General features: G+C 37.6%; 2 protein-coding genes and 2 pseudogenes across 3 annotated transcripts in view; 2 read left to right on the top strand and 2 right to left on the bottom strand.

Annotated features, from left to right (window-relative positions):
* Positions 1-4,690: 4,690 nt before the first annotated feature.
* Positions 4,691-10,669, bottom strand: LOC120620419 (uncharacterized). 2 transcript variants are annotated; one of them, XM_039885389.1, is made up of 3 exons: positions 9,617-10,669; positions 8,985-9,116; positions 4,691-5,021 (listed from the first exon to the last, which is right to left on the bottom strand). In XM_039885389.1, the coding sequence occupies exons 1-2, from the start codon at positions 10,641-10,643 to the stop codon at positions 9,034-9,036; spliced, it is 1,110 nt and encodes a 369-aa protein (XP_039741323.1). In that variant the 5' UTR covers positions 10,644-10,669; the 3' UTR covers positions 4,691-5,021; positions 8,985-9,033. The 2 variants fall into 2 exon arrangements, with proteins under 2 accessions (XP_039741323.1, XP_039741324.1); XM_039885390.1 differs by lacking the exon at positions 4,691-5,021 and adding an exon at positions 5,056-5,290.
* LOC120620420 (group 10 secretory phospholipase A2-like) overlaps positions 10,611-22,906 on the top strand; it is a 43,653-nt gene continuing 31,357 nt past the window's right edge. The window contains exons 1-3 of the mRNA XM_039885392.1: positions 10,611-10,897; positions 11,507-11,652; positions 12,773-12,875. The gene's annotated coding sequence lies outside the window, so the exon portion shown is untranslated. The remainder of the gene's footprint in view (positions 10,898-11,506; positions 11,653-12,772; positions 12,876-22,906) is intronic.
* On the bottom strand, positions 18,956-19,074 carry LOC120620657 (uncharacterized; annotated as a pseudogene).
* On the top strand, positions 22,323-22,672 carry LOC120620421 (60S ribosomal protein L37a-like; annotated as a pseudogene).

The following is a 22,906-nucleotide window of genomic DNA, read 5'->3' as shown; positions in this document are numbered from 1 at the left end:
GTATATATATATATATATATATATATATATATATATATATATATATATATATATATATCTTCTCTAAAGACAATTTAGAGCCTTCTTTGTCCCAGTACTATAGAGAAGTATAAAGAAGAATTTCTCAGCTTTGACACTATTGATATTTTAGGCCAGACAATGTAATGCTTTATAAGGCAAAGAGGCTGTCTTGTGCATTTTGGGGTATTTATCAGCACCTCTGGCCTCTACCCACCAGATGATAGTACTGTTAGCCCCCTCCCCATTGCGACAAGCAAAAATGTCTCCAGACATTGATAAATGTCCCCCGAGGGGCAATACTGCCAAAATTAAGAACCAGTGGTATAAAGTATAGCCTTAGTAAACTTTTAGTCCAATTGAAGACACTAAACATATTTGAAACAATTAGAAAACAAAAAGTAAAACATAATATACAAAATTATATTGTAAACAGTCATAACATTTCCATTTTTATCTTTTTCTGGGGGAACATGAAAAAAAGCACTATCATATTCTGTTGGAAAACAATGGTGGTAATATACAAGAACCTCATGCTGCTTAATGCCTATTTGGAATGTTTTTCGGATTTTTCCCAAGAGAATACTACAGAGAAAAGTACCTTACTTTCCCCTCCACAATTCCTCATAAGGCAAGTGTATCTGACTTCAGTTGTGAATCAATGTTTTCTATTGTTTTATTGGCACAATTTCAGAAATTAGTTTTATCTGTTTTTCTAATTGGGTCTGGTAGGGACCACCTAACCTCAGCTTTATCTTTGTCTACAGACTTTCAATCTAACAGTAGTAAACATCTACATTCATCTATTCAACAAATATCTATTGAACACCTAGGTACCAGGCTCTGTGCTAGGCACTGGGGATACAAGATGAGCAAATAATAATGCTAATCGTCCTTGCCCTCATGGAGCTAGTTACCTAATGAAACAAATATTGATCAAATGTAAATTTAACAAAGTCCTTTAAGGAGAACACATGGTGCTGTGTGGTTCTATAATGGGCAGAATTAACCTCTTTAAGGAACTCAGGGAGGTTTCCTTGAAAAAGTAATAATTGAGTTGAAATCTAAGAATCACTAAGGGTGAAAGGGCCAGGAGGCTGTGAGGGGAGACTGCTTTGAAGGCAGGGAGAAAAGTAGGTGCAAGATCTCATAGCAAGAGCAGAAAAAGGGATATCTCTCAGGGTTTGAGTTAACAGTCCAGGGTTGAGGTGATATTCTTTCGGAGGATGGTAGTGGTGGCTGAGATGAAGTGGATCAGTTGAGAAAACAGCCAAAATTGGATTCCTGAAATAAATGAATAACTGTCTGGGAATCCTTTAGTAATGCCAATACTCCTTCTTTCTTCTTCTTTACAGTCAAATTACTCTATAGTAGACCTTTCGCAGAGCAAGACAAAAAGATACAGCAATCTAAGCTTAGTGGATGTTAAGTTTCAGACTAAGTAATACATTTTAACAGCAATTCACCATGGTATAATCTGATAATTGTACTGGAAAATCTTCTCCACACTAAATCACTTAATGAAAAATTTACTTTCATAACAGAGGATAAAGAAAGCCTTAGAACTGTATTGTTATATGACCCATTTCTCCATTTATAAAAATAGTATGGCAGATACATACTATATGATATAAAAGCATGTTAAGAGGGAAGAACGGCACAGTAGAAGCAGCATTCGACCCTAGAGCAGTATGCCTTGACCTAGCTCACAGGGTTAAACTAGTAGCTTACCCTCTTCAGTCCAGCTCAGAAACAAGAACCAGAAAAATATTCCTTCTCAGGCTGATCAAACCAGACTATTGCCGAAATGAATTAAATTCTTAATTACTGCCTATTTCTATTTTTCCAAAAGTACTACAACACTTTGTTAATCATAAAGAATGGCCCCATGCCATTTTGTCCAGCAAAGTCAAGCCGTGAGAGATTTTAAGATGATGGGGAATTCACATTGGTTTTGTGGACTGTGTAGTATTGGAAGCCTTAGTTATACCAGACAGAGCCTAAAGTTGCACTCGGAAAGGAAATGATTTCTGCAGAGACAGAATCATCTAGGTGTTCCATGAAGTACCTAGCACTTAATATAAACTAAATAAAATAAATTTAATCACGTTTTAGTAACTCCAGCTTTAGAAGAGTTGGGTAAGACCAAAGGTCAAAATAAGGCTTTGAATTTTGTTATTTTGTTTTTTACTGTCATTATCTCTAGCCTTTTCACAACTGAGTTTTCACTATGCCGGAGATATTAAATCAAATGCTTAGAAGAGTATTTACTAGGAACATACATTGATTCTTATTCAGGATGATATCATGTATGACCTTAATTACTAAGAATAAAACTAAGTCCAAAATACTTCAGTATATTTTACATGTCCTGTGGGAGATACAAAGGAGAGACAGATAGACCGACAGACAGACAGATATTGCAGCCTTCAAGGAGTTTACAAACCTGTAAAATCAGATTTAACTTGCACATCAACAACTTTAGAGAAACTTTAATAAAGGGAGCAATAAAGGGAAGGTACAGAACAATAGTATGAAAAAGCATACACACACACACACACACACACACACGGAGTTTTGTACAGACTCTAGATAGGTACACCAGATGCTAATAACAATGACCAATGACTGCTTCTGGAAAATGGCCATAGAGGACTGAAGGGATGGGAGTAGTATCAGTGGTTGGAGAAAGCCTTACTTTTCACTGTACAGCTTTTCGAACTACTTCACTTAAAAAAAAACCAAAAACCATGTTCCTGTCCTATTTCTTAAAAAATTAGTATGTTCTGGTGGTAAGAGAAATATAAAACGCTTCATTATCTTTTCTGAGCTAAATTTCAAATCTCTAAGATAAGCAGACTAATTAAAATTCAGTGAGATTGTAATTATACTGATTTATTGGAAAGAGGGCTCAAACTCAGGGCTGTCATATTTTAGCCCAGCCTCTGCCATTACCTAGCTATGCAATCTTAGGTAGGTCACTATGATTTTTGTTAGTTTTGGAGGGGAGAGGAAAAGAAGTAGACTAAATGGCCTTTGGAATTCTTAAAGTTAGTAGTTGATTGGTCCATATCTATTTATTAGGTCTATTTATTAGTAGTTGATTGGTCCATATCTATTTATTAGTAGTTGATTGGTCCATATCTATTTATTAGGTCCATATCTATTATTGCTTAAAAACATTTATTAGATTAGAAACAACCAAAATGTCCATCAACAAGAAACAAAAATACAGCCACTAAATGGAGTACTATGTTCATTAAAAATAAGAAAGCTCTTTAACTCTCAAAATGAAAAGATCTCTGATATATGTTAGGAGAAAAAAGCGAAGTGCTGAACAGTATATAAACACTGAAATATACATGTGCTTTATATATATAAACGAATGATATATACAATGACTATATATAATCTATATAAATGAAAGGATTTATAAGAAATTGATATAACATCTTTAATGTCTATCAGTAGCACTGTGCTGAATTGTAATGAGATTTCAGCATGTGCCATCTATGCTTTTAAAATTTTGTAATATGGAAATATAGTACCTAGCCAAAGATTTAAATTTTAAAAATCTGTCCATTCAATAAAAACATTTCTTTTAGAATGTGAAAAAATAAATCAGAAAAGGTTAATGTTTTGAAAATACATAAACATCTATATTCATTAAGATGATTAAAGCTGTTTCCGTTTTTCTTTCTGGGTGACCATCTTCTACTTCTAGGAACTGTTGGTAGCACCTGACATTCACTAACCACAGTTCTTAAGAGCCACCTCTATTTACCCAAGATAAAATTCAATCATATTAGTAATGATTAGCTATGGCAAGATAAAAGGCTTTTCTGTAGTCCCTGCAAATACAAGGGGCACGTGCGCGCACATGCACACACACACACCCCTCTACAATGTCCTTTGCACTTATCAAGTCCTTTGTTCTGTAGTACATACATTAAAGATGATTTTTCTCTACGTTCCTAACTGTAGTTCTGGAGTTTTAAAACAACTGTGCTAACCTACTGCATTTTATATATAGAAGCTCAATTTTGCATATATTTATTACTTAAAAATGTATAAATGGCATATGGTTTATACATTGCTGATTTAATCCAATTATTCTTTTTTAAAAAATTGTGGTAAAGTACACATAAAATTTAGCATCTTAAACACTTTTAAGTGTACAATTCAACAGTGCTAAGTACATTCACGCTATTGTGCAACCAATCTTCAGAACTCTTTTCATTTGAAACCATACCATTAAACAACTCCCATTACCCACCCTCCCCAGGCCATCGCAGCTATCATTCTACTTCGTCACTATGAATCTGATTTTCTAGAAATCTAAGTGGAATCTTATGGTATGTGTCCTGTTGTGACTTATTTCACTTAGTATAATGTCCTTCCAATTATTCTTTCTCCAAGCATCTATAATGCAAAGTCTTCTGGCCTGAGTTAATTCTTGAAATTTATAAATATAGAAATACTGACGCATAGGACAGAAAAGGAGAAGACATATAAAAACAGCAAAAATTTTGCAAGTTTTGATCCAAAGTATTGTTAACACCTAAAAAAGGTATCTTTGCCTGTGGCTAGAAATTTCAAAAGGAAACTACTCCTGTATTAATATTCTTATATAAACAATCCACCAGTTCAAAGAAAGATCATAAAAGGAGGGCAGTCGCAAATGAATTTTATTTTATTAGCATTAAAATATGCAATCAAATCAGCAGATTTTAAATCCTTGGGGAAAAGGGAAATTCAGATGTTACTTAAATCAAATGAACATATAAATATAAGTTGCAGAATGCTATCATTCTACATTCTATATTGATTGTGTTAACCTTTCTGACAGCTAATCAGGTCATAAAATATCCTTAAATGCAAGGAGTTGCATTTTCAATGTCCATTTCCTTAGGAATTATACTTACTTACATCTTCACCTAGAGTACATGAGACATTATTTTACATTTGGAACACTGGAAAGCTTTCACAAGAGAGAAGTCTATCTAAAAAAAAAAAACACCTTATTTTAAAACAAAGTTCACTTGGAATGGCATAGTTTATTATGGCTTAAAATCCCAACAATGAATAACTTTATTATATGAACTAGAAAACTCTTCTTAATACTGAAACATGTATATTTGGTGGAGGTGTCTAGTAAGTTTGCTGGTCTGAGTTGGCCAGGATTCCAGATGGCAGTTTCCAAAATAGATTAATGTAAGTATCTGTGCTTCTACAAAGTTGGCACTTAAATCTGTAGAAACATTGGTGAGTTCTGAAAAGAAAAAAGCAATTTTTATTTGAGATGACATTTATAAACATAGAATGTAACAAAAAATTAAAGAGTTGCTGACTTTCATTCTCTCTCTGAAAGTGAGGCTTTAACAAGAGAAGTAACCCATTGACTAGAGTATTACAGCTCAAGTTATAATTAACAGGATTAAGAAAAAGTCTCTTAATAACTTTAACTTGGAAGGAAAGCTTATAATATACACCTTTTAACAAATTATACATCAATTATATATAATTTCCAGCTCATCCATTTATGTGACATTGAGAAAATTACTTATCCTCTCAATACCAAATCTAACTTCCTTGAAGATAATAATGATGCCTACCTCTGATTGTTGTGAGATGAGATAACATCAGAAAATTACTTACTATAGTGTGTAATGCATTATAAACACCCAATAAATGTCAGCTATTATTGTTAATAAATTCCCCATAAGAGTGTAGATTAAAAGATGACACAAAATGGGAATACAAAGGTAAGTAAAACGAAGATGAATAAGATCTTCATGGTCTAGTAGATTACTATATAAGAGGCAATGATTCATCTGAGGATCAAAATGGGATTTTTTTAAGTATCTCATGAACTACAGAGCAATTTTTTATTATTCAAGATCAGAGTTTCTCAACCTCACACAAGATTTCTGAGCTGGAGAATTCCATGATGTGAGAGGTTAGCCTGTGCCTTGTAGAGTGTTTTGTAGCACCTCTGACCTCTAGACACTAGATGCGCCCTCTCCACTCTGTTTGTATCGCTGTCGGCTATTGCCGTGAACCTCCAAATCCAATCAGTTTCCACCCCTGCTTCCCCTAGAGCACCCAGTGCCTGCCTGTCTGGCCTGCAAACTGCTCAGGGCCTAAGCATCACCACCTATATATACCCTGTAGACTCCACTGTTGGCAAATGCCTGGCACGGGACAGTAGAATCTCAATCTGGGAGTCAGAGACATGGCAAATTGTCTCTCCTCAGGCCAGCAGGCCAAGATGAGATGGCCAGGTTTTCTGAGAGAATGGCACCCTCAGATCTGGATGCCACCGGGGCACAGTGAAATACACTGTGTTGGCTGCGGGCCTGACCAGCCAGGCCCCTCCCGCTCAGGCCAGTTGCTCTTGGTCAGGTGCATGACTTCAGCTGATGCAACTGGGGTAAAAGCAACTGCACTGCCTACACCAGGCAAACAGGGGGAGAAGGAGTTTTCTCTTTTGTTATATATAAATAGCTACATAATATCCTTGATTTTGCTTTTTGGCCATAGAGCCTACAATATTTGCCATTTGGGTCTTAACAGAAAATCTGTCAACCCCTATGTTAGAAAGTACTTATTTTACTGCCATAGAGAGAAATGTCATAACATTTGGTGTTTATTCTACCTGATGTTATACTTGTAGCAAAAAAAAAAAAAAAAAAAAAAAAAAGTTAGGTACAAGTAAATAAACATATGAAAGTGTTTTCTTAAATAAATACCCATGGAGCCTACGCTTTGGTTAGAAACTGTTGCTAACGTCTAAGAAATCTGTTTTCAGCTTAGAACTGGAAGACACCTTGGCAATTCTCTAATTACTGGCCTACTGCCATTACTTTATAACAGAGCCCACAGGTAGAATGAAGAACACAAAATACTCTGCTTAAAAAGCCTTCAGACATTGGTGTGTCTGTCTGTCTGTCACTCTCCAACTTCTGCATCCCAAATGCCCTTGCCTATAGCTATCCTTTCCCAAATATGTCTCCAACAAACCACAATTGTTCCACCTCTGTCCCTTTCTGTTGATGCTTCTCCCTTCATGTGCAATGATCTTCCCATCTTCTTCACTCAAAAAACACCTACTTTAGGATCCAACTCAAAAATCTCTCACCCATCCCACATCTGTATTCTGAAAGCACTTTGACTAGACTCGTTATATCGGCCTGTGTTCGCGTTATTCCTACCTTAGTTTCCTTTGATAAACAGTGAGCATTTGGAAAGCAGGGACATTTTAGCTTTAGATCCTCAGTGCCTAATATGCCTGGCACTTGTTAGAAATTCAATAAATGTCTGGTTAATGAATTATGTGAAAGGCTCTTCCTGTCAAAAAAATAATTCTTCCATTAAGAATTATTAGTAGGAACCAGCCTACTCTTTCTCCTTCCTTGTTTAAAATGTTCCCATTAGGGTCACTCCTTTGAGTTAAATGGCAAAGTCTATAAGCTTTGTGATATGCAAGGTCTGCATCCTTTCATCTTTATTCCTGTCACTTAGTAAGTGCTCAAGTCTCCTTCAAGAATTACAAGGAGAATTATTTCAATCATATAAATTACCTGAACAAATAGAATTAATGGGAAAAAATTAATCATCTTTTTTAGTAATAATAAATCCTTCTGGAATTATTGTTTGTTAGCATTTTGCTGTTTTTTTTTTTTAATAGAACTAAATCACTGAATGTATTTCATTTTAGAATCCAAGTGTGCAAATTATACAAAACCAAAAAAGCCAAAATGCTTTGCCTGTACAGATTATCTTTGGAATATATATACGTGTACACATCTAGAGAGAGAATGTATAAACATTCTCTTAAAAGAGAATTAGAAAATATTTTAAGAATTTGAAGTTTGAATTCCACTTAATATTGTTTTAGCATATGTTGGGAATGACCAACCAATATGAAATAAGGATGGACATCTTGGATAATATGCTGGTACATTTAAGCAACAAGGAGCATAGCATAATCTCCAAAAGATTGCTATGCCCCATACTCTTCCGCCCTCCCCACTAAAGAGCAGGTAATTTATAGAACAGGATTAGAGAGAAAGACCAGGAAATTGATACTCAGTGAGGTATACTATTATGACAGCACTTAATTCACATAGAAGCAGGGGCACCAATTCTGATGTTCACATGGTCTTTTCTACCTTTCTAATTGCCAGGGACTTGGGGAGTTAAGTGGAATTCACCTTCAACAACTTTAACCATAAAGTTCATCAAACAGGTTAGCACAAAGGGTCTTGTGATTTAGTAGAAAGCTCATGTGATTTAGTACAAATAATCAAATGTTTTCCAAACTTCAGAATCAAATTTCATCTACAATTAACTTTTTAACCTTTAAGTTGACTCATGCAAAGTGTTTTTTTTACTTAAATGTATTTCAAAAGGCAACCATCACTATTATAAGTAGAAAAACACTTGGCATAAATAGACGTTATCCATTGAAATAACTTTATTAACACAAATGGTATTAAATCCTGAGTGCACTTGCTGCCTACTAAAACGTTAGGAGGTGTTAGAGATCACTAACCCTCAAACTAGAATTGAAAGAAAGTAACATTCCTTCTGGAGGGCTTACTGCTATTTAATGCTATGTCCCTGTACCACTTAAAATCATCTTGTTTCAGAAACACTGCTGTCCCTCCTCACTCCCATTTTAGGGCTCTAAGAAGTGTTAATTATCTCCTTCTCCAGACTAGGCCTAAATAAAAGCAACTGATCACATTAGTACCTGGTGGAGTAGGTAAACCCTTACAGCTCAAGGCCCTAGGTTTCAAAACCTACCAAAGTTTCAAAGATTTAATCCCTGAAAGAAAAGGCCACTTTACCTCTACTAACTTTTTTTCAAACAGAAGGAGTTGAGGAAATGACTGGAACACAGTCCCGGGAGCAATCAAGCAATACTGTGGGTGAAAATTCCTTCCAAGGCACTCACTTACTTGGCAGAGGCCTGAGAGGCCACTCGGATGGCTGGGGATTGGTTCTGTACTAGAGAGGGCGACCGTTCTTCTCCCAGGCGGGGGCAGATGCACTCTCATGGGGCACTGACTGTTGGTCCTGAGAAGCTGGAGCTGGGGATTTGGGGAGCAGAGACACAGTGTCAGGGACTTATTTCCTGGCTGGCTGGTGGTACAGATTTGGGGAGCAGAGACACAGTGTCAGGGACTTAGTTCCTGGCTGGCTGGTGGTACAGTCTTCAAAGCCTAAGCAACTGGCTTTTTAGGAATGTCCCGGGCAAGTGAAGACTGGCTGAGAGCAATCTCTCGGACTAAAGCACTGCTTTGGGGGGCCTGTTGGTTTTCATACAAGGCTGGAAAGTCCTGGACAGCCAGGATGACCCTCAGGTCCACAGGTTGGGCTTTAAGAGACCGGGCCGGCACAAACTGGATCACAGAGACTGGGGTGGCCAGAGCCTGGTCTTGGGAAGCCTGAGCAGGTTGAGGCTGAGTTTGAGGGGCCAGAGAAAGATTCTGGAAATTTCCCTGTGGGGCTACAGATACCAAGGGGTGGCTCTGTGAGACCATCAGGGGTATATTCAGGTTCTTAGAAGCTAGGGTATCCAGAGGCTGACCTGAAAAGGACAAGGGGAGGCTTATAGATGCATGAATGACTGGAGGCTGGCTCGCAGAGGACAAGGGGACCACGGAGGTGAGGATGGCTGGAGGTAGAGGCTGGTTCAGAGGAGATGGAGTGACTTCTGACTCCACCTCCTGGGTCCACAGTCGTTCAACAAACGTCGGCCGACCCGCCTCGGGGCCCAGAGGACCAGCATCAGGACCTGGGAGGCAAACTCCTTCTGAACTTTGGACAGCTTCTGGTTCCGGGCCCACATCCTCTCTGCCACAGTCTTCGGCATCGCTACTCTTCTTGATGTTTTTCATTCCGTCTTTGTCCTTGTCCTCCTCTTCTGTCCGTTCCGCTGTCTGGCCTGTGACGGTCAGAATGAGAGGACCGGCTCTTCGAAAGAAGCTCCTGCGGGCCCGCAGCCGCCGGATCCGCATAAAGGTGGTGGAAACGTCGCAGAAGCTCCAAGAGAACCTGTGACTGACGTTCTGCCTTAGAGTGTCCAGCACTGTGGTGGAGAGCACGTGTAAGGGCCCCTTCCAGACTTCTTCGGGAGTCAGTTCCATGTTGCCGGTGTACCAGAAGACCCACCAGAGGAGGCTGAAGAAGACGATGATGGAACCCAGGTAGAGCAGCAGGCCGCAGTGGGACAGGTCGGCCAAGGCCCCGGTGAACAGCGCCGTCGCGCCCACGATGTCGAAGATGACGCCCAGCCAGAAAAAATGCCGGCAATGGCCCAGGCCTGTCCTCTTCTTCGTCTCGTCGACGGAGTTTCTTGAAAGCTCCATGACCTCCCACTGTCGCCAGCGCCAGTTTTGCAGAGGACACCAGGAAGCCCGCGCAGCCAAAGGCCTGTAGTGGCCCCTGGGTCCCCATGCAACGGCTGGCGGGTGAGCCGCGCAGAGGGCGGGGCCAAAGGGCGAGAAAGCGTAGCCGCCTTTCACCTGCCGTAAGGAAAAAGGGCGCCGCCCAGGAGAACGGCGCGTGCGCGTGCGCGGTGCGACCCGCCGACCGCGCGGCCGGCTCCTCCGCATGCGCAGTGAGCCGTCTCCGTGGGTCGCTCCGGGGCTCGCCCCGTGCCTGCTGCCGGATCCCTTCAGGCGCTGTGTGTAGAGAATTTAACTCTCCGGTCTTTGGCGGGTGTACCTGGCAACGTTCTTCTGCCCGCACCCCGGCCTTCCACGAGGAGTGCGAGATCCTGAGGAGAGCCCAGGGCAAGGACCCTCTTCTAGTAATTTCCCTGTGAGCCTGGAGTACCGCTAGCCCTCGGGTGCTGCCACTCTCAGGAGTTAATGGTTTTCCTTTGTTTTGGTGAATAAGTGGCTAGATTAGGGTCTGTCGTTAGAAGATGTTAATTCCAATTTTTATCTATTTGCCCAGCAATGACTGGATCCTCACATACTTCTACTTAATAGCCGAGCTGGAGGCGAATTCTATGAGGGTTTTTACCTGTCCAGTTTCTTCCCTTAGATCGTTATCACTTTCGTTGACCAGTTTGTCCCCCAGACCCTGGGTAATACTTAAAACGATTACTTTCCCCACTATTCCCAACATAGTAAGATAGGAAAACTGTCAAAAATGGAAAAATCGAAGCCTAAAAACTACAGTAGCCCAAAAATGAGCTTATTTCAAAGGAGACTAGAGCGTAGGAAAATTAAAACAAGTTTAAGACCTGCTGTTATTCAGGTTATAATATAAATGAAAAGTCATATAGGCAAGTACTAGCCCTTGGTTCCTCAAAAAGGCAGAATTAAAAAAAAATAATTTTTAAAATAGACTTAGACTTACAGGAAAGTTGTAAAGGTAGTATAGAGGGTTCCTCTATACCCGCCAAACACCCAGTATCAGTCCTTTGTTTTTTAAAATGCATTACAAAGCTACTTATTTCTTTTTAAAGGTGTTTCTACAAGTTTGGGAAGCAATGGTTCGTGAACTTGAACCAATCAGACCGCTTCTGAACCTGGGTACCCATGAAGTATGCTAAGGAGTACCTGATGTCACAAAATACGGTCCATCTTCCTACAATGTCGATTGTCCTTGGTAGTAAGTACTTTAAAACAATATTACAAAAACAAACTATGGCTTTTGGTATATAAAATGAATAAGCAGAAATTTTGGGCTCAGTACCCAAGATTTAAGTTTATTCACTGTGGACTACTCAGGAATATTAGTTAATGTGCCACAGTCTACACAGTTTCACTGTATAGGAACATGATACATCTCCCAGGAACTTCAGTTCCTATTGGTAAGAAACTTGAGAAATTTTCATATGAAATATTTACTTTTATATTTTTCTACTCTATTTTATTTTTTCCCCACCTCTTTAATCCCTCCCCAGTTCCACCCCTGACCTATGGATGTTGCGGTTTCCCCTTAAGAACTGGATCTCTGAAGGCAGGGCATCTCCTCCCACATGCTGGGGCGTGCACCTGGGGCCTGGAGCATGGTCCGTGGCTCTACCTGGAACGCGAACCCAGGACCTTCTGCGTGTAAAACAGATGTGCTAACCACTACACTATGGAGCCACCCTTATTCTGTTTTAATATATCAAAATAAGCATGAAGATATGGAGTAGAATAGAAAATCTGTAAATATTTAACATAATAAAAGACACAGCTTTGAGTTGTATCTCCAGGATCTCGGCTTGCTTTCTTTTGACATTAGGGATACTTTATTAGAAAATTTGTGTTGAGAAGGACTCCTTCATTTGGTTGGGGAAATAAAACAATTCTGCCAGCAAAAGACTCCTTTATACCAATATAAAAGAGAGGGAGAGAACACTGTTCTTATTGAGTAAGCATTGATGGGCCTATACACATGTAAGGTAGCATGAAATCCTTGTTACCTTAGTGGTACTAGGACATGCCTCCTGAAAGAGGTGCCTCCTGGTTGTGGGACGAACTTGGTGCCCTGTCAATAGTGACTTAAAAGCTTTCTTCTTGTAGCTCTGACTGCTTTGTGGAGCCTTCTGTAGAGACACATTTCTCAATTAGCAAGCACCGAAACCTTTCATTTTTCTGGGCTGTTCCCATGAGTTTTATTCTTTGCTTTCTCATATAATATTTTAGCAAGATTTATTTTACAAAAGTATCCATTTATTGAGAGATTTGATGACTCCAAATTTAGCATGCTATAGTTTTGTTGTTGTTGTTGTTGTTTACAGACTCAGGATTGTTGCTGGAGAGAAATCCTACTACAAATTTAGAAAAAGGGAAATACATCAAGTCAGGAAATGAATATATGAAGTGTTGGGACCTTCCAGGAAAGTAAGTAGGGTATATGGCCAGTGCCCAGCCAAGTCATACTGAATCCAGAAGTGAAAGAAAAAGTGTATGTCAGTACATACATAACTCTTACTAGTTTTTAAATTGTTAATTTTCCTACAATGTTAAAGTAGTTGAAAAAATACTGAAAAGTACATATATTAAAACATTATTTTAAGTTTAAATATAATATACCAAAACCAAAATTTATTACAATTTTACATTCCTGGCCTTAATAGAAGCAAACATCAATAATATTTTAAAAATACACTTCTTAGTGTATCTTCTTTTAAATGAACAGAATTGCCATGTTTTATAATTTTAATTTTTAATTACTTTAAACTTACTGAAACATCTTTCACAGTACCTCAACATTAAAAAAATATATGAAGTCCATTTCCAAATTTAGATAAGAATACGCTAAGCAAAATTTGTGAATCAATTTTAGAGGATCAAAACATGATGGTGATTTTTAAAATGCAAATCATTGATATTGCATCCTGCTTAAAATAATTGAACATGAAATTTTAGACAAGTCAGCAGAATATTTGAGAGCTAAGTCAGTGGCTGTTATAAATCAGATGTATTCATTGAAAATTAATTTTTCACCAATTAAAATATGAAGACAGTTTAATTTTTTTATATTTCCATTTCAAAAGTGAAATGAGAATGTCTATAATATCCTAATACTTTTAAGTATGCCTCTTGTAATAACTGGTAGTTTAATCCAGTGATTCATACATTTCCAGTTTCTTTTGTTTGATTTTCTAATTCAGAGAGTATATTCACATGTGTTGCTGAAGTTTTATATGCATCAAGATACTTGCAAAATTACTTTCTTTTGTTGTAATTAGGAGATAGGCCTTCAAATAAGTATGAAGCTTTATATATTATCAGGTTTTCTCATTGAAGGATTTTATGATCTTTTAACACTTGATTCAGAATATCCCACATGGATAAGTTGCATAAAAATGTGCGGTCTATTTGCACCAAGATGCTTTCGATTTCATCATAGTGTATTTCCTCATTTGATATTACATATATTAGTATTGGGTGAATATTAATTTGTGTGGAAATGCCCTGATTGCATCTCGTCTTGATGTCCATTGGGTATCCTTATGTGTCTAAAAGGTTTTTAGAACAGACATAAGAATAGCCCAGCTGATCATCGAATGTGCAAAAACATTCTTTAAGTTCTTTATAAAATAGTTAAAATGGTTATCATATTTGAATTCAGACACAGAAGTTTTGCACATAAAATTATGAGCAGAGCAAGGCACAAACGTGGCATAATCATTGTGGGGAGGAGATGATGGCTTCTACCCTTTTATACACCTGCCATAGTTGCTCCGTTATCATTTTTTCTGGCTTTTGTATGTCAATACAAAATGATATTGACATACAATCTGTATGTCAATATCATTTTTTTTTCCAGTTGATAATTTCCTAAGCTTATTCATATGGAAAAGACTTTTTTTACTTCAATCAGGTTACTATATCTTTATTCTATTATGACAGTACTCAGTGTGAACATACCTTATAATCTGACACATTTGTTTATGATGGGTTACATCTCTTTCACAATCAAAAGTAAGGAAAAGTGTTTTTCTTATATTCTCAACGATTTCAAGTCTACTGAGATTTCCTACTAGCAATATAAATTCCTTTTAAATTCTGTTACAGAAATAAGGCACAGATCCCTGTCTATCATTAGCTACATCAACATCATTATAAATTATAAATTCATCTAAATCTAGAAAGATTCTAGGATTTAGGCTTCCAATGCTTTCTTGTGATCCTCTAAGAGGTGTATTTTTTTCATATGAAACAACAACATCTAAAATCACTGGCAAAGTATTTTTTTAATTCTCTGATTTCATTGCTCTCTGCTAGGCATCATCTAGTAAAATATCAGTTTGAATATTTTTAAACCTTTTTATTTTAGAAAAACATCATAATGAAATATTGCCTCTCTATGGTCACAAATTCTGTTTACATTCTTCCAATCTTTGAATATTTCTTTGACTTGCAAATATTTGATTTTGTTGAATTACTGCCCTCTCACCTCCCACCCCCCAAATACATATAGTATCAAAATAAAATCAAGGATTTTGAGGAGATAAGAGAGCCAGTAAAAGTGAATCAGCTTGCCTTTAGAATATATATATTTTTATAAAACTAGTCTTTTAAAAATGTTCAGCCATCATGTGAAATGTCTTTTTTAAAAAAAATGTAAACCTATTCCTAGTCTAGAATGACCAGCTTTTTAGAGAAGCATTGTAGGACATAGATCAAAAAAACCAGTTTATAATATACGATAGATAAGTATACACTTAACATGTTTTGTAACACCAAAGTATATAATGTAGGCATTTTAAAGAAAGTACATATTAGTTTGAATTACATACTTTTCTGTGACAAACATGCTATTATTTAAACAAAACAACAGTAGGACAAGTTAACAGTGTCAGGAAACCTTTGTAATTTTAGAGTCTAAAAATTATGGGTCTAGTAAAATTGCAGTTCTTCAACTTTGGGGGCTCAGTGGAAGAACTCTGTAAATGGAAGATTCACCACTGGCCATCTTTTGTGTACTATAACAACCAGATTTTTCAAGAAAGGAGTTAATTGTCCAGAAGAAAAGCACTGTGTTGTATTTTACAGAGTGTTTCCTCTTCTGTTTGTCTATTTTTAGTTTAGGCATGGGACAGTCATGTTTTCCATTTGTATTACAATGAAGTTCTCAGTAATAAGCAGTGTCCCCAATATAAGGCTCTATGCCAAGATCGTACCCCTTCTTTTTAAACTAAATTTGTCAGTCTACATCTTCATAAAATCTTTTGTAGTTCTTGGGAGTTTCCATAAGCTCTTTATACACTAAGATAAATTTTCTTGTATCACTAAAAGGTTTATGGTAATAGTAATAGCTTCACTTGAGTTGCTTTCTATGTGTCAGATACTATACTCTAATCCCTTTATTTGCATAGTCATTTAATTCTCACAACAGTCCTATGAACTAGGTTCTATTATCTGTGTTTTATGGTTGAAGAAATTATGAAGACCAACTTGTTCAAGGTCATATGGCCATTAGATTTCAAGTCAGTATGTAATACAGAATAGTGTAGTGGACTGGAAGTAAGGAGATATGGCTCTAAGACTTACTGTGTGCTGAATGCTGTGACTCCAAATGCATAGAAACAGCTTACAGCCTAAGACGGTGAGAGCCACAAGGCATCAAATTTGTCTTATAGGGGCTAGAATAGAAGTACATACAAGGGACAGTGGAGCAAATTGGTGGTAAAGTGCAGAGAAGTGGAACTTTTAAGTTCTAAGCATGAATATACTGAGGAAAGAAAGGCCCGCGTGAGTAATGGGTCTTTCAGCAAGGTAGGGCAGTTGTATGAGCAAAGAAGAGGGAAAATACTGGCATATTAAGGAAACTGCCAGTTTAGTTGATGTGGATGCCTCTGAATTTGGGGAGAGTGCTAGAGAAATGAGGTGGAGAGACAAGCGGTGAGATGAGGCCAGAAGGGGTTTGATTGTCAAGGGGTTTATGACATGATATAGAGGTTAGTTAGACTTTTGTGAATAGGGGAAAACCACAGACAGGCCCTAAGCCAGGGAATGATATGATCAGATTTACAGTTTTAGAGAGTGCCCTGTTAGATAGTATGAAAGAGAAATTGAAGACAGCAAACTTGTCACCAAGGATACCAGTTAATTAGGATTCATGCAGTAATTTCAGGAGAGGAGTGTTAAGAACACGAACTGAAGCATCAGTAGTAGGATGTAGAATTAGTGCCTGACAAAAAAATTGTTAAGAAGGTAGAATTGACAAGAGACATCTGAGAGAGCTTCTATTAATGGGTCACATGCAAGTTTAAAAAAACACGGTCCTGAGGTCCTCTCTAGCCCAATGGGTTTTATAGTCTGAAGTTTTACAGTGTGTCCTTTAAAGTACAGGCTTGAAATCTCTCTAAGTTGGGACCAGCATCTATCTTGTTCACCATTGTATTCCTACTGAAGGATCCTGAAGCAGACTTTAAAATAGCTGTTACAAACCAAAAATTAAACAATGTCCTTTAATAAAATTAAATTCTATCATCAGATATGAGAAGAAAATTCAAGTTACCTTGCCTGATACAGGCAAAACTTTTTAAGGTTTAAAATGTTAAAAGAATACCATATCAAAAGTTTTATGAAGAGCTGCTAAAGGTTTAACGCTATATAAGAAGATTATTGAATTAATTCTTCAAGTTGGACAAGGCTTAGAAGAAATTATACCTGTGTTTTTCAGTGTTTTTTAGCCAAATAATATTTTTTAGTAAGTACTCATAAAAGTTACTTTTGTGAAAGAAATGCTTGTTTTATTTACTTGATAGTAAAAAAATAGTTCCTATACAAGAACACAGATCAAAGCCTTTCAAGCCAAATAGCACAACCAGCAGTGGCATGTTAAAGAGCAATGGGATGTCAGCTCTTTTATATGAGGTGAAAGTTTGGTTAGATAATTATATTAACACCATATTTTCTCAGAGGAAGCTATTTTCGCACCAGATTAGTTTTTTCCCCTTAAGTCAATAATTTAATTATTCATTTATTGGCCAAGAAGGAATTTATTAACTAGAAGAAATATGAGCAACTACTTGTTAACTGTCCAGGATAGTACCTGTGTTTAAATTTTGGAAATAATAGATTTATTTTACATTAATAATGTTCTTTAGTTGGGAGCCATTGATCTCTCTTTTGTTTTACCTACTGCTAATGTACTATGACTAAATGATGGGACATTTTTTAAGCCAGCGATTCTTAGCTCTGCCTACACATTACAGTTGGAGAATTTATAGCAAAAACTGATTGATGTCTGGGCCCCATCTGCAAAGAGTCTATTTAATTGGTCTTGGATAGGGCCCAGGTATCAGTATTTTTTTTAATCTTCTTAGGTGAATCTAATATGTAACCAAAGACTTAAAAACCATTGCTTTAATCCATGGCCTCACATTCTTCAGTTTGGAGTAGTTTGGAAGAGTGGAATGGCCATCCAGATTTAAAAATCAAATCTTATTTTACTTATTTGGTCACTTGTCTTTCCCTACATTGCAAGCTATATGCTTGAGGGCAAGAACTATGTTTATTTATCTTGATATTCTCACAGCCTAGCATAGAACTTGGCATATAGTCTCTTAATAAAGTATTTTTTGAATGAAGGAAGAAATAATAGGATTCGATAGTTGTCTGAACATGGGATGATGTAGATAGTGGAATCAAATATGTAATCAAATATGTATTTTTTTTTCCACTTGTTTTTTGGGCATATGGAACCCTGAAGAGAAGTTGGGAAGAAGGAGTGTGTCTTGTGAAATAATGGCCAGGCCTGTGAAACCTTCTTCAAGGCCTGATGGCTTTTATATGTGAGATTTCTCACTCCTGAATTCCTACTTGTGAGCCCTCAAATTTGTGGCTAGTACCAGAGGCTGGATAGATTTTCATTAGGATTAGACAGTGGACTTTGGGATAAAGTATTAAATGATTAATTAGGAAACTTTTACATTATGAATAAAAAGAAATCTTTTGGGGAAAAAAATAATGTGCAAATGGTTATTAAGGGTATTCACTGTGAGGAATGGGGTTGTCAGGAAGGACTTTTACCTTTTATTCTTTACAATTACTCTCTAAGAAGTCTCATTTCCTTTTAATAATAACTTTTTAATCACTTTGTGCTTGTGTCAGGGACATAGCATTTTTGTGAGTTATTAAACTACAGTGTGAAATTAAATTGCAGTGTTGTCCATTATTTTTAATCCCAGCTACACATTACTATAGAGGAATAGTGATAGTGTGTCCTCCCATCATCCTGTTTTGTGATCCTGTGAGAACCAATATGATTCACATTTTGATAAGAATAGAGTATGTTTCAGAACAATGATCATCTTGCAGTTCTTTTTGTTCCTTCTAGCTTTGTTCCTTTTTTTCCTTTTTTTTTTTTCTTTTTATTTTTTAGGCAAGGCAACCCTTGGTTGACATCACAGATTGCCAGGACCTTGTCAGCTTACAATTCCCCCCTTTTTTTTTTTTATTTTTCCTGCCTACAGCACCTGGTCTTTTTAGGTGGTCTCAAATCCAAGTACTAACCAGGCTCAACCCTGCTTAGCTTCTGAGATCAGACGGGATCGGGCTTATTCAGGGTAGCATGGCCGTAGACTCTTTTTAATTTTTTGGATCAGTACGGTCCTAGATAATTCCTTGGTGTGAGAGGGCTATCCTTTGTACTGGACATCGAGTAGCACTCTGGGCTCTACCCATCAGAAATGCCAGTAGAACCTCCCTCCTCCCACCACACTCTCCAGGGTGTGATAACCAAAAGTGACTTTAGAAATCAGCAAGTGTTCTCCAGGAAACGAAATTGCCCCAGATGAGAACCACAAGATGTCTATCTGGGTCTAATGGGTCCTGGCTCTGCTGCTCTTTTCTTCATTGGGGTGGACTGTAAGAGAAGAGAAAATACTCTGGGAGAAAAAGGCAATGACCGTAGGCCTCGGCACACATACATATTATCAGCAATATCAGAATCCTGAGAATGGACAAAAGGCACTGCCCAAGTAGTTTCTGTTTAATAAACAGGGATCGTTGTATTGGTTTTGTTCATGTTTTCTGGGGCCCACCTAATTTGTGCTCTCTATAAGTAGCAAAGCCTATAAACGTTGAGTCCCCCTTGACTTTTACTTTTTAAGTGATGGGTTGTTTTAAAGTTACATAGGCACATAGGCTCAGTGATTTTGCCCTTTTTTATTCTGGAGGGCACTGACTCCGGAACCCAGGAAAGGTTTTGTAAACTGGCTCTGAAGAAATTCCCCCTAAACCCGCCTCTCTTGTTGATTACTTTATTGTACCACTTACTTACATTTGGAGAGAACTTGGAATTATCAAGATGAAGAATTTTCCCTCTGCCTCAAACATGATATAAGAAAAGCTGAATAGAAGCAAAATTTTTGTTGCTGTAGCTTAAAGGCTAAAATTTCAGGTTTAAGAAGAGTTAATAATATTAAGATACATCTGAGGCCTGGCTCTGCACCCAAAAGTGGATGATAGGCTCATCATGACTCTTGCAGTCCACATTAGGTTGGAGGTTCATTCTGTAGTTAGACATAGTAATGCTTCGCTTGCCTTGAACTCACCTTCTCCATTGTTGTACTATAATGTTCATATGTTTAGTATCAGTACCCAAAGAAAAACTAGTCCAAGAATAAAAGTTATCCAGTCATCACTTGACAAAGCCATTCCAATAGTGAACAGTGAATATCCTAATGTAAGGAGAATGAGGAATTCATGGTGCTGAATCAAGAACTTCCCTGCATGCTGAATCTCTTGCAACATGGTGTTCAAGTTAAGAGCACGTAGGATCCTAGGCATGGTGAGGTTTTGCTGGTGGCAGGAAAAAGAGAGAAGGAATTACAAATACAGTTTAAAGGCTTACTCAAGAACTTCTCAGTTTGGAAGGACATTGTTTTCAGTACATTCATATTGTACTCATAATGAACATTACTGGTCAGACTAGGGTTCTACTCTATCTGGTTTCCTGGAAATAGTATTAAAAAGATAATGTTCTAGGATAATCTAGAATATCTTCAGTGAAAGATCTTCAAGAGAAGAGCATTCCTAGCTTCCGTTCTGTATGGCTTTAGGCAACTTCAGGAAGCAATCTGTCATGAATTTATTGAACAAATCCCAATGAACTTCTTTTGAAACTAGGATATACTCTTTTCCTGAGGCATGCTAAGGAGTACATGAAACAAGAGTAAGCTTTGTATATTTTTCTCAAACATAATTTTCACTACATGGCAAGTCATTTTATACTTTATAAACATAGCAATAGAAAATAAAATCCTTATGAACATAAGAATCAGCAGTTTGAGCCACGATCATTGGTTATCCAGGTAATGATCTGAATTACTTCATGTGAATGAAGTGTCTATATGAGTGGCCATTTCTGAACTTGCTTTAAATACAACATTTCTTAAGGTCTCAGTGTTAGATGGTATCAGCTGTTAAATAATCTGTCAGGAAGCCAAGATAGCATAGGCTTTTTGTGACTCAGGAACAGGATACCCACCCCATTTGGCAGCTGAGAGGATTAAATTAGCAGACTTAGTACAGGATGTGGCATAACAGCTAATGTCCATTAAGCTGCTTCAGGCCTGTACCCCATAGGGCCAGAATTCACAGCCACCTGAGTAGAGAAATGAAGTATCTCCTCATTTACCATTTTTCTGAAGAAGTCATATTCTTTGTTGAGGAACAGATGCCAGGGAAAAAGTTTGAGACCTCATCTGAGGACATTTAGGTGGACTCATTCTAAAGCCAGAATACGTGTAAGTTCAGGAATGTAAGCGCAACTCAGATATCAGGCCTGGAACACTTAAAATTTGATTTTTGACTTCCAGGTTACAGGTCTTCGACCCCTATGGTTCAATGGAAAGACAGAGAAATGGAAACTCAAGGCTGTCTCTAGTAGACATTCCTTTTGTGGTATGAGCTTCCATACCTTCTCTTATTTCAGTTTCCCCAGGAGGATGATCAGAACACTCTGTATTCTCCTCCCCAAGACTTATAGGCCCTACAGTTATCCTTCAAATTTGTCATTGGATGATTGCACTTGTTCATTTTACTTTTCGATAAACTCTCAGTACAGAGAAATGCCCCCAAACAGGCCCTTCGATCAGCTTATAACTTAATGAGAAACTTATTTCATCAAGTTCTACAAAATCATGCATGTCCAAGAAGTTTACAGATGTCTTTTACACATTAGGATGCTTTAAATAGTGCTTTTAAAGTTTAGGGCAACTTCATAATGCAGTCTAGAGTTGTGGGACATGCATAAGATTAGGAATCTGGGAACAGGGCTTCAAAGTTTTCAAATACCTACATACTGAGAATCAGACATATCAGCTATATCAGGCCCTCCTTCAAACAGCTTAATCTAGTAGAGGATGACAATTGTTTAATTAAATCTATGCAATAAAGTTTTATTGCTATGACTATACAGGTAGACACAGGTGACAATGTGAGAGAATGGATGGAGAGATGACAGGGAATAAATAGGAATGGCCTCCTAGCAACATATGGGCTTAGTTCTAAGACATGACTGGTATATGCTAGGCAGAAGTGGGAGGCATATTCTAGCTTGACAAAATAGTAGTAAATGTCAAGGCATCATGGAGTGATGCGAAATCATATATGGGCAATGGCAAGGAATTTAGTATGGCTGTGATGAAAGCTGAGTTCTGTCAATAGGAGAGAGGCTAGAAAGGAAGAAGCTGAAGAGGGAGGCAGGGCCCAGATTATATAGAACTTTATATAATAGACTTATGATTTGCGGTTTGATCCTGAGAGCAGCAGAACAAATCTTCAAGAGGTTTAAGTTAAAGAAATGGTTCCTCTGTGGGTTCTGACCTAGTTGGCGGCAACATGGCTAAATGCACCAAGAAAGTCAGAATCGTTGGTAAATACAGGATCCATTATGGCACCTCCCTCGGAAAAATGGTGAAGAAAATTAAAATCAGCCAGCACGCCAAGTACACTTGGCTCCTTCTGTGGCAAAACCAAGATGAAGAGAGGAGGTGTGGGGATCTGGCACTGTGGTTCCTGCATGAAAACAGTAGCTGGTGGTTTCTGGACCTACAACACCACTTCTGCCATCACAATAAAGTCTGCCATCAGAAGACTGAAGGAATTGAAAGACCAGTAGAAGCTCCACAATCTGAAATATTGCTAGCCTAGAATAAATGGGTTAATTTATGTAATAAAAAAAAAAAGAAAGAAGCAAGGAAGGAAGGAAGAAGAAAGAAAGAAAGGAAGAAAGAAAGGAAAAAGAGAAAGAAAGAAAAAGAGAAAGAAATGTATGCTAAAAAGTTAAGTCATCAGGACTGGCCCTTGACAACTCTTGGGAGATAACTTTTGAGCCTTTAGAATATGTTGCCTAATAAGAAAAATTTTTATATACCTGGGCTTTGGGCCATACCAGGTAGTTTATGCTA

Source organism: Pteropus medius, unplaced genomic scaffold, assembly GCF_902729225.1.
Source record: "Pteropus medius unplaced genomic scaffold, Ma_sr-lr_union100, whole genome shotgun sequence".
NCBI classification, from domain to species: Eukaryota; Metazoa; Chordata; class Mammalia; order Chiroptera; family Pteropodidae; genus Pteropus; species Pteropus medius.
This window is presented reverse-complemented; position numbering and strand designations above follow the sequence as displayed.

Coding starts and splice junctions, on each gene's coding strand:
- LOC120620419 (XM_039885389.1), bottom strand. CDS start 10,643: ATGCGGAGGAGCCGGCCGCGCGGTCGGCGGGTCGCACCGCGCACGCGC. Junction 9,117..9,616: donor CCTCCCCTTGTCCTTTTCAG/GTCAGCCTCTGG, acceptor CCAAATCCCCAG/CTCCAGCTTCTCAGGACCAA.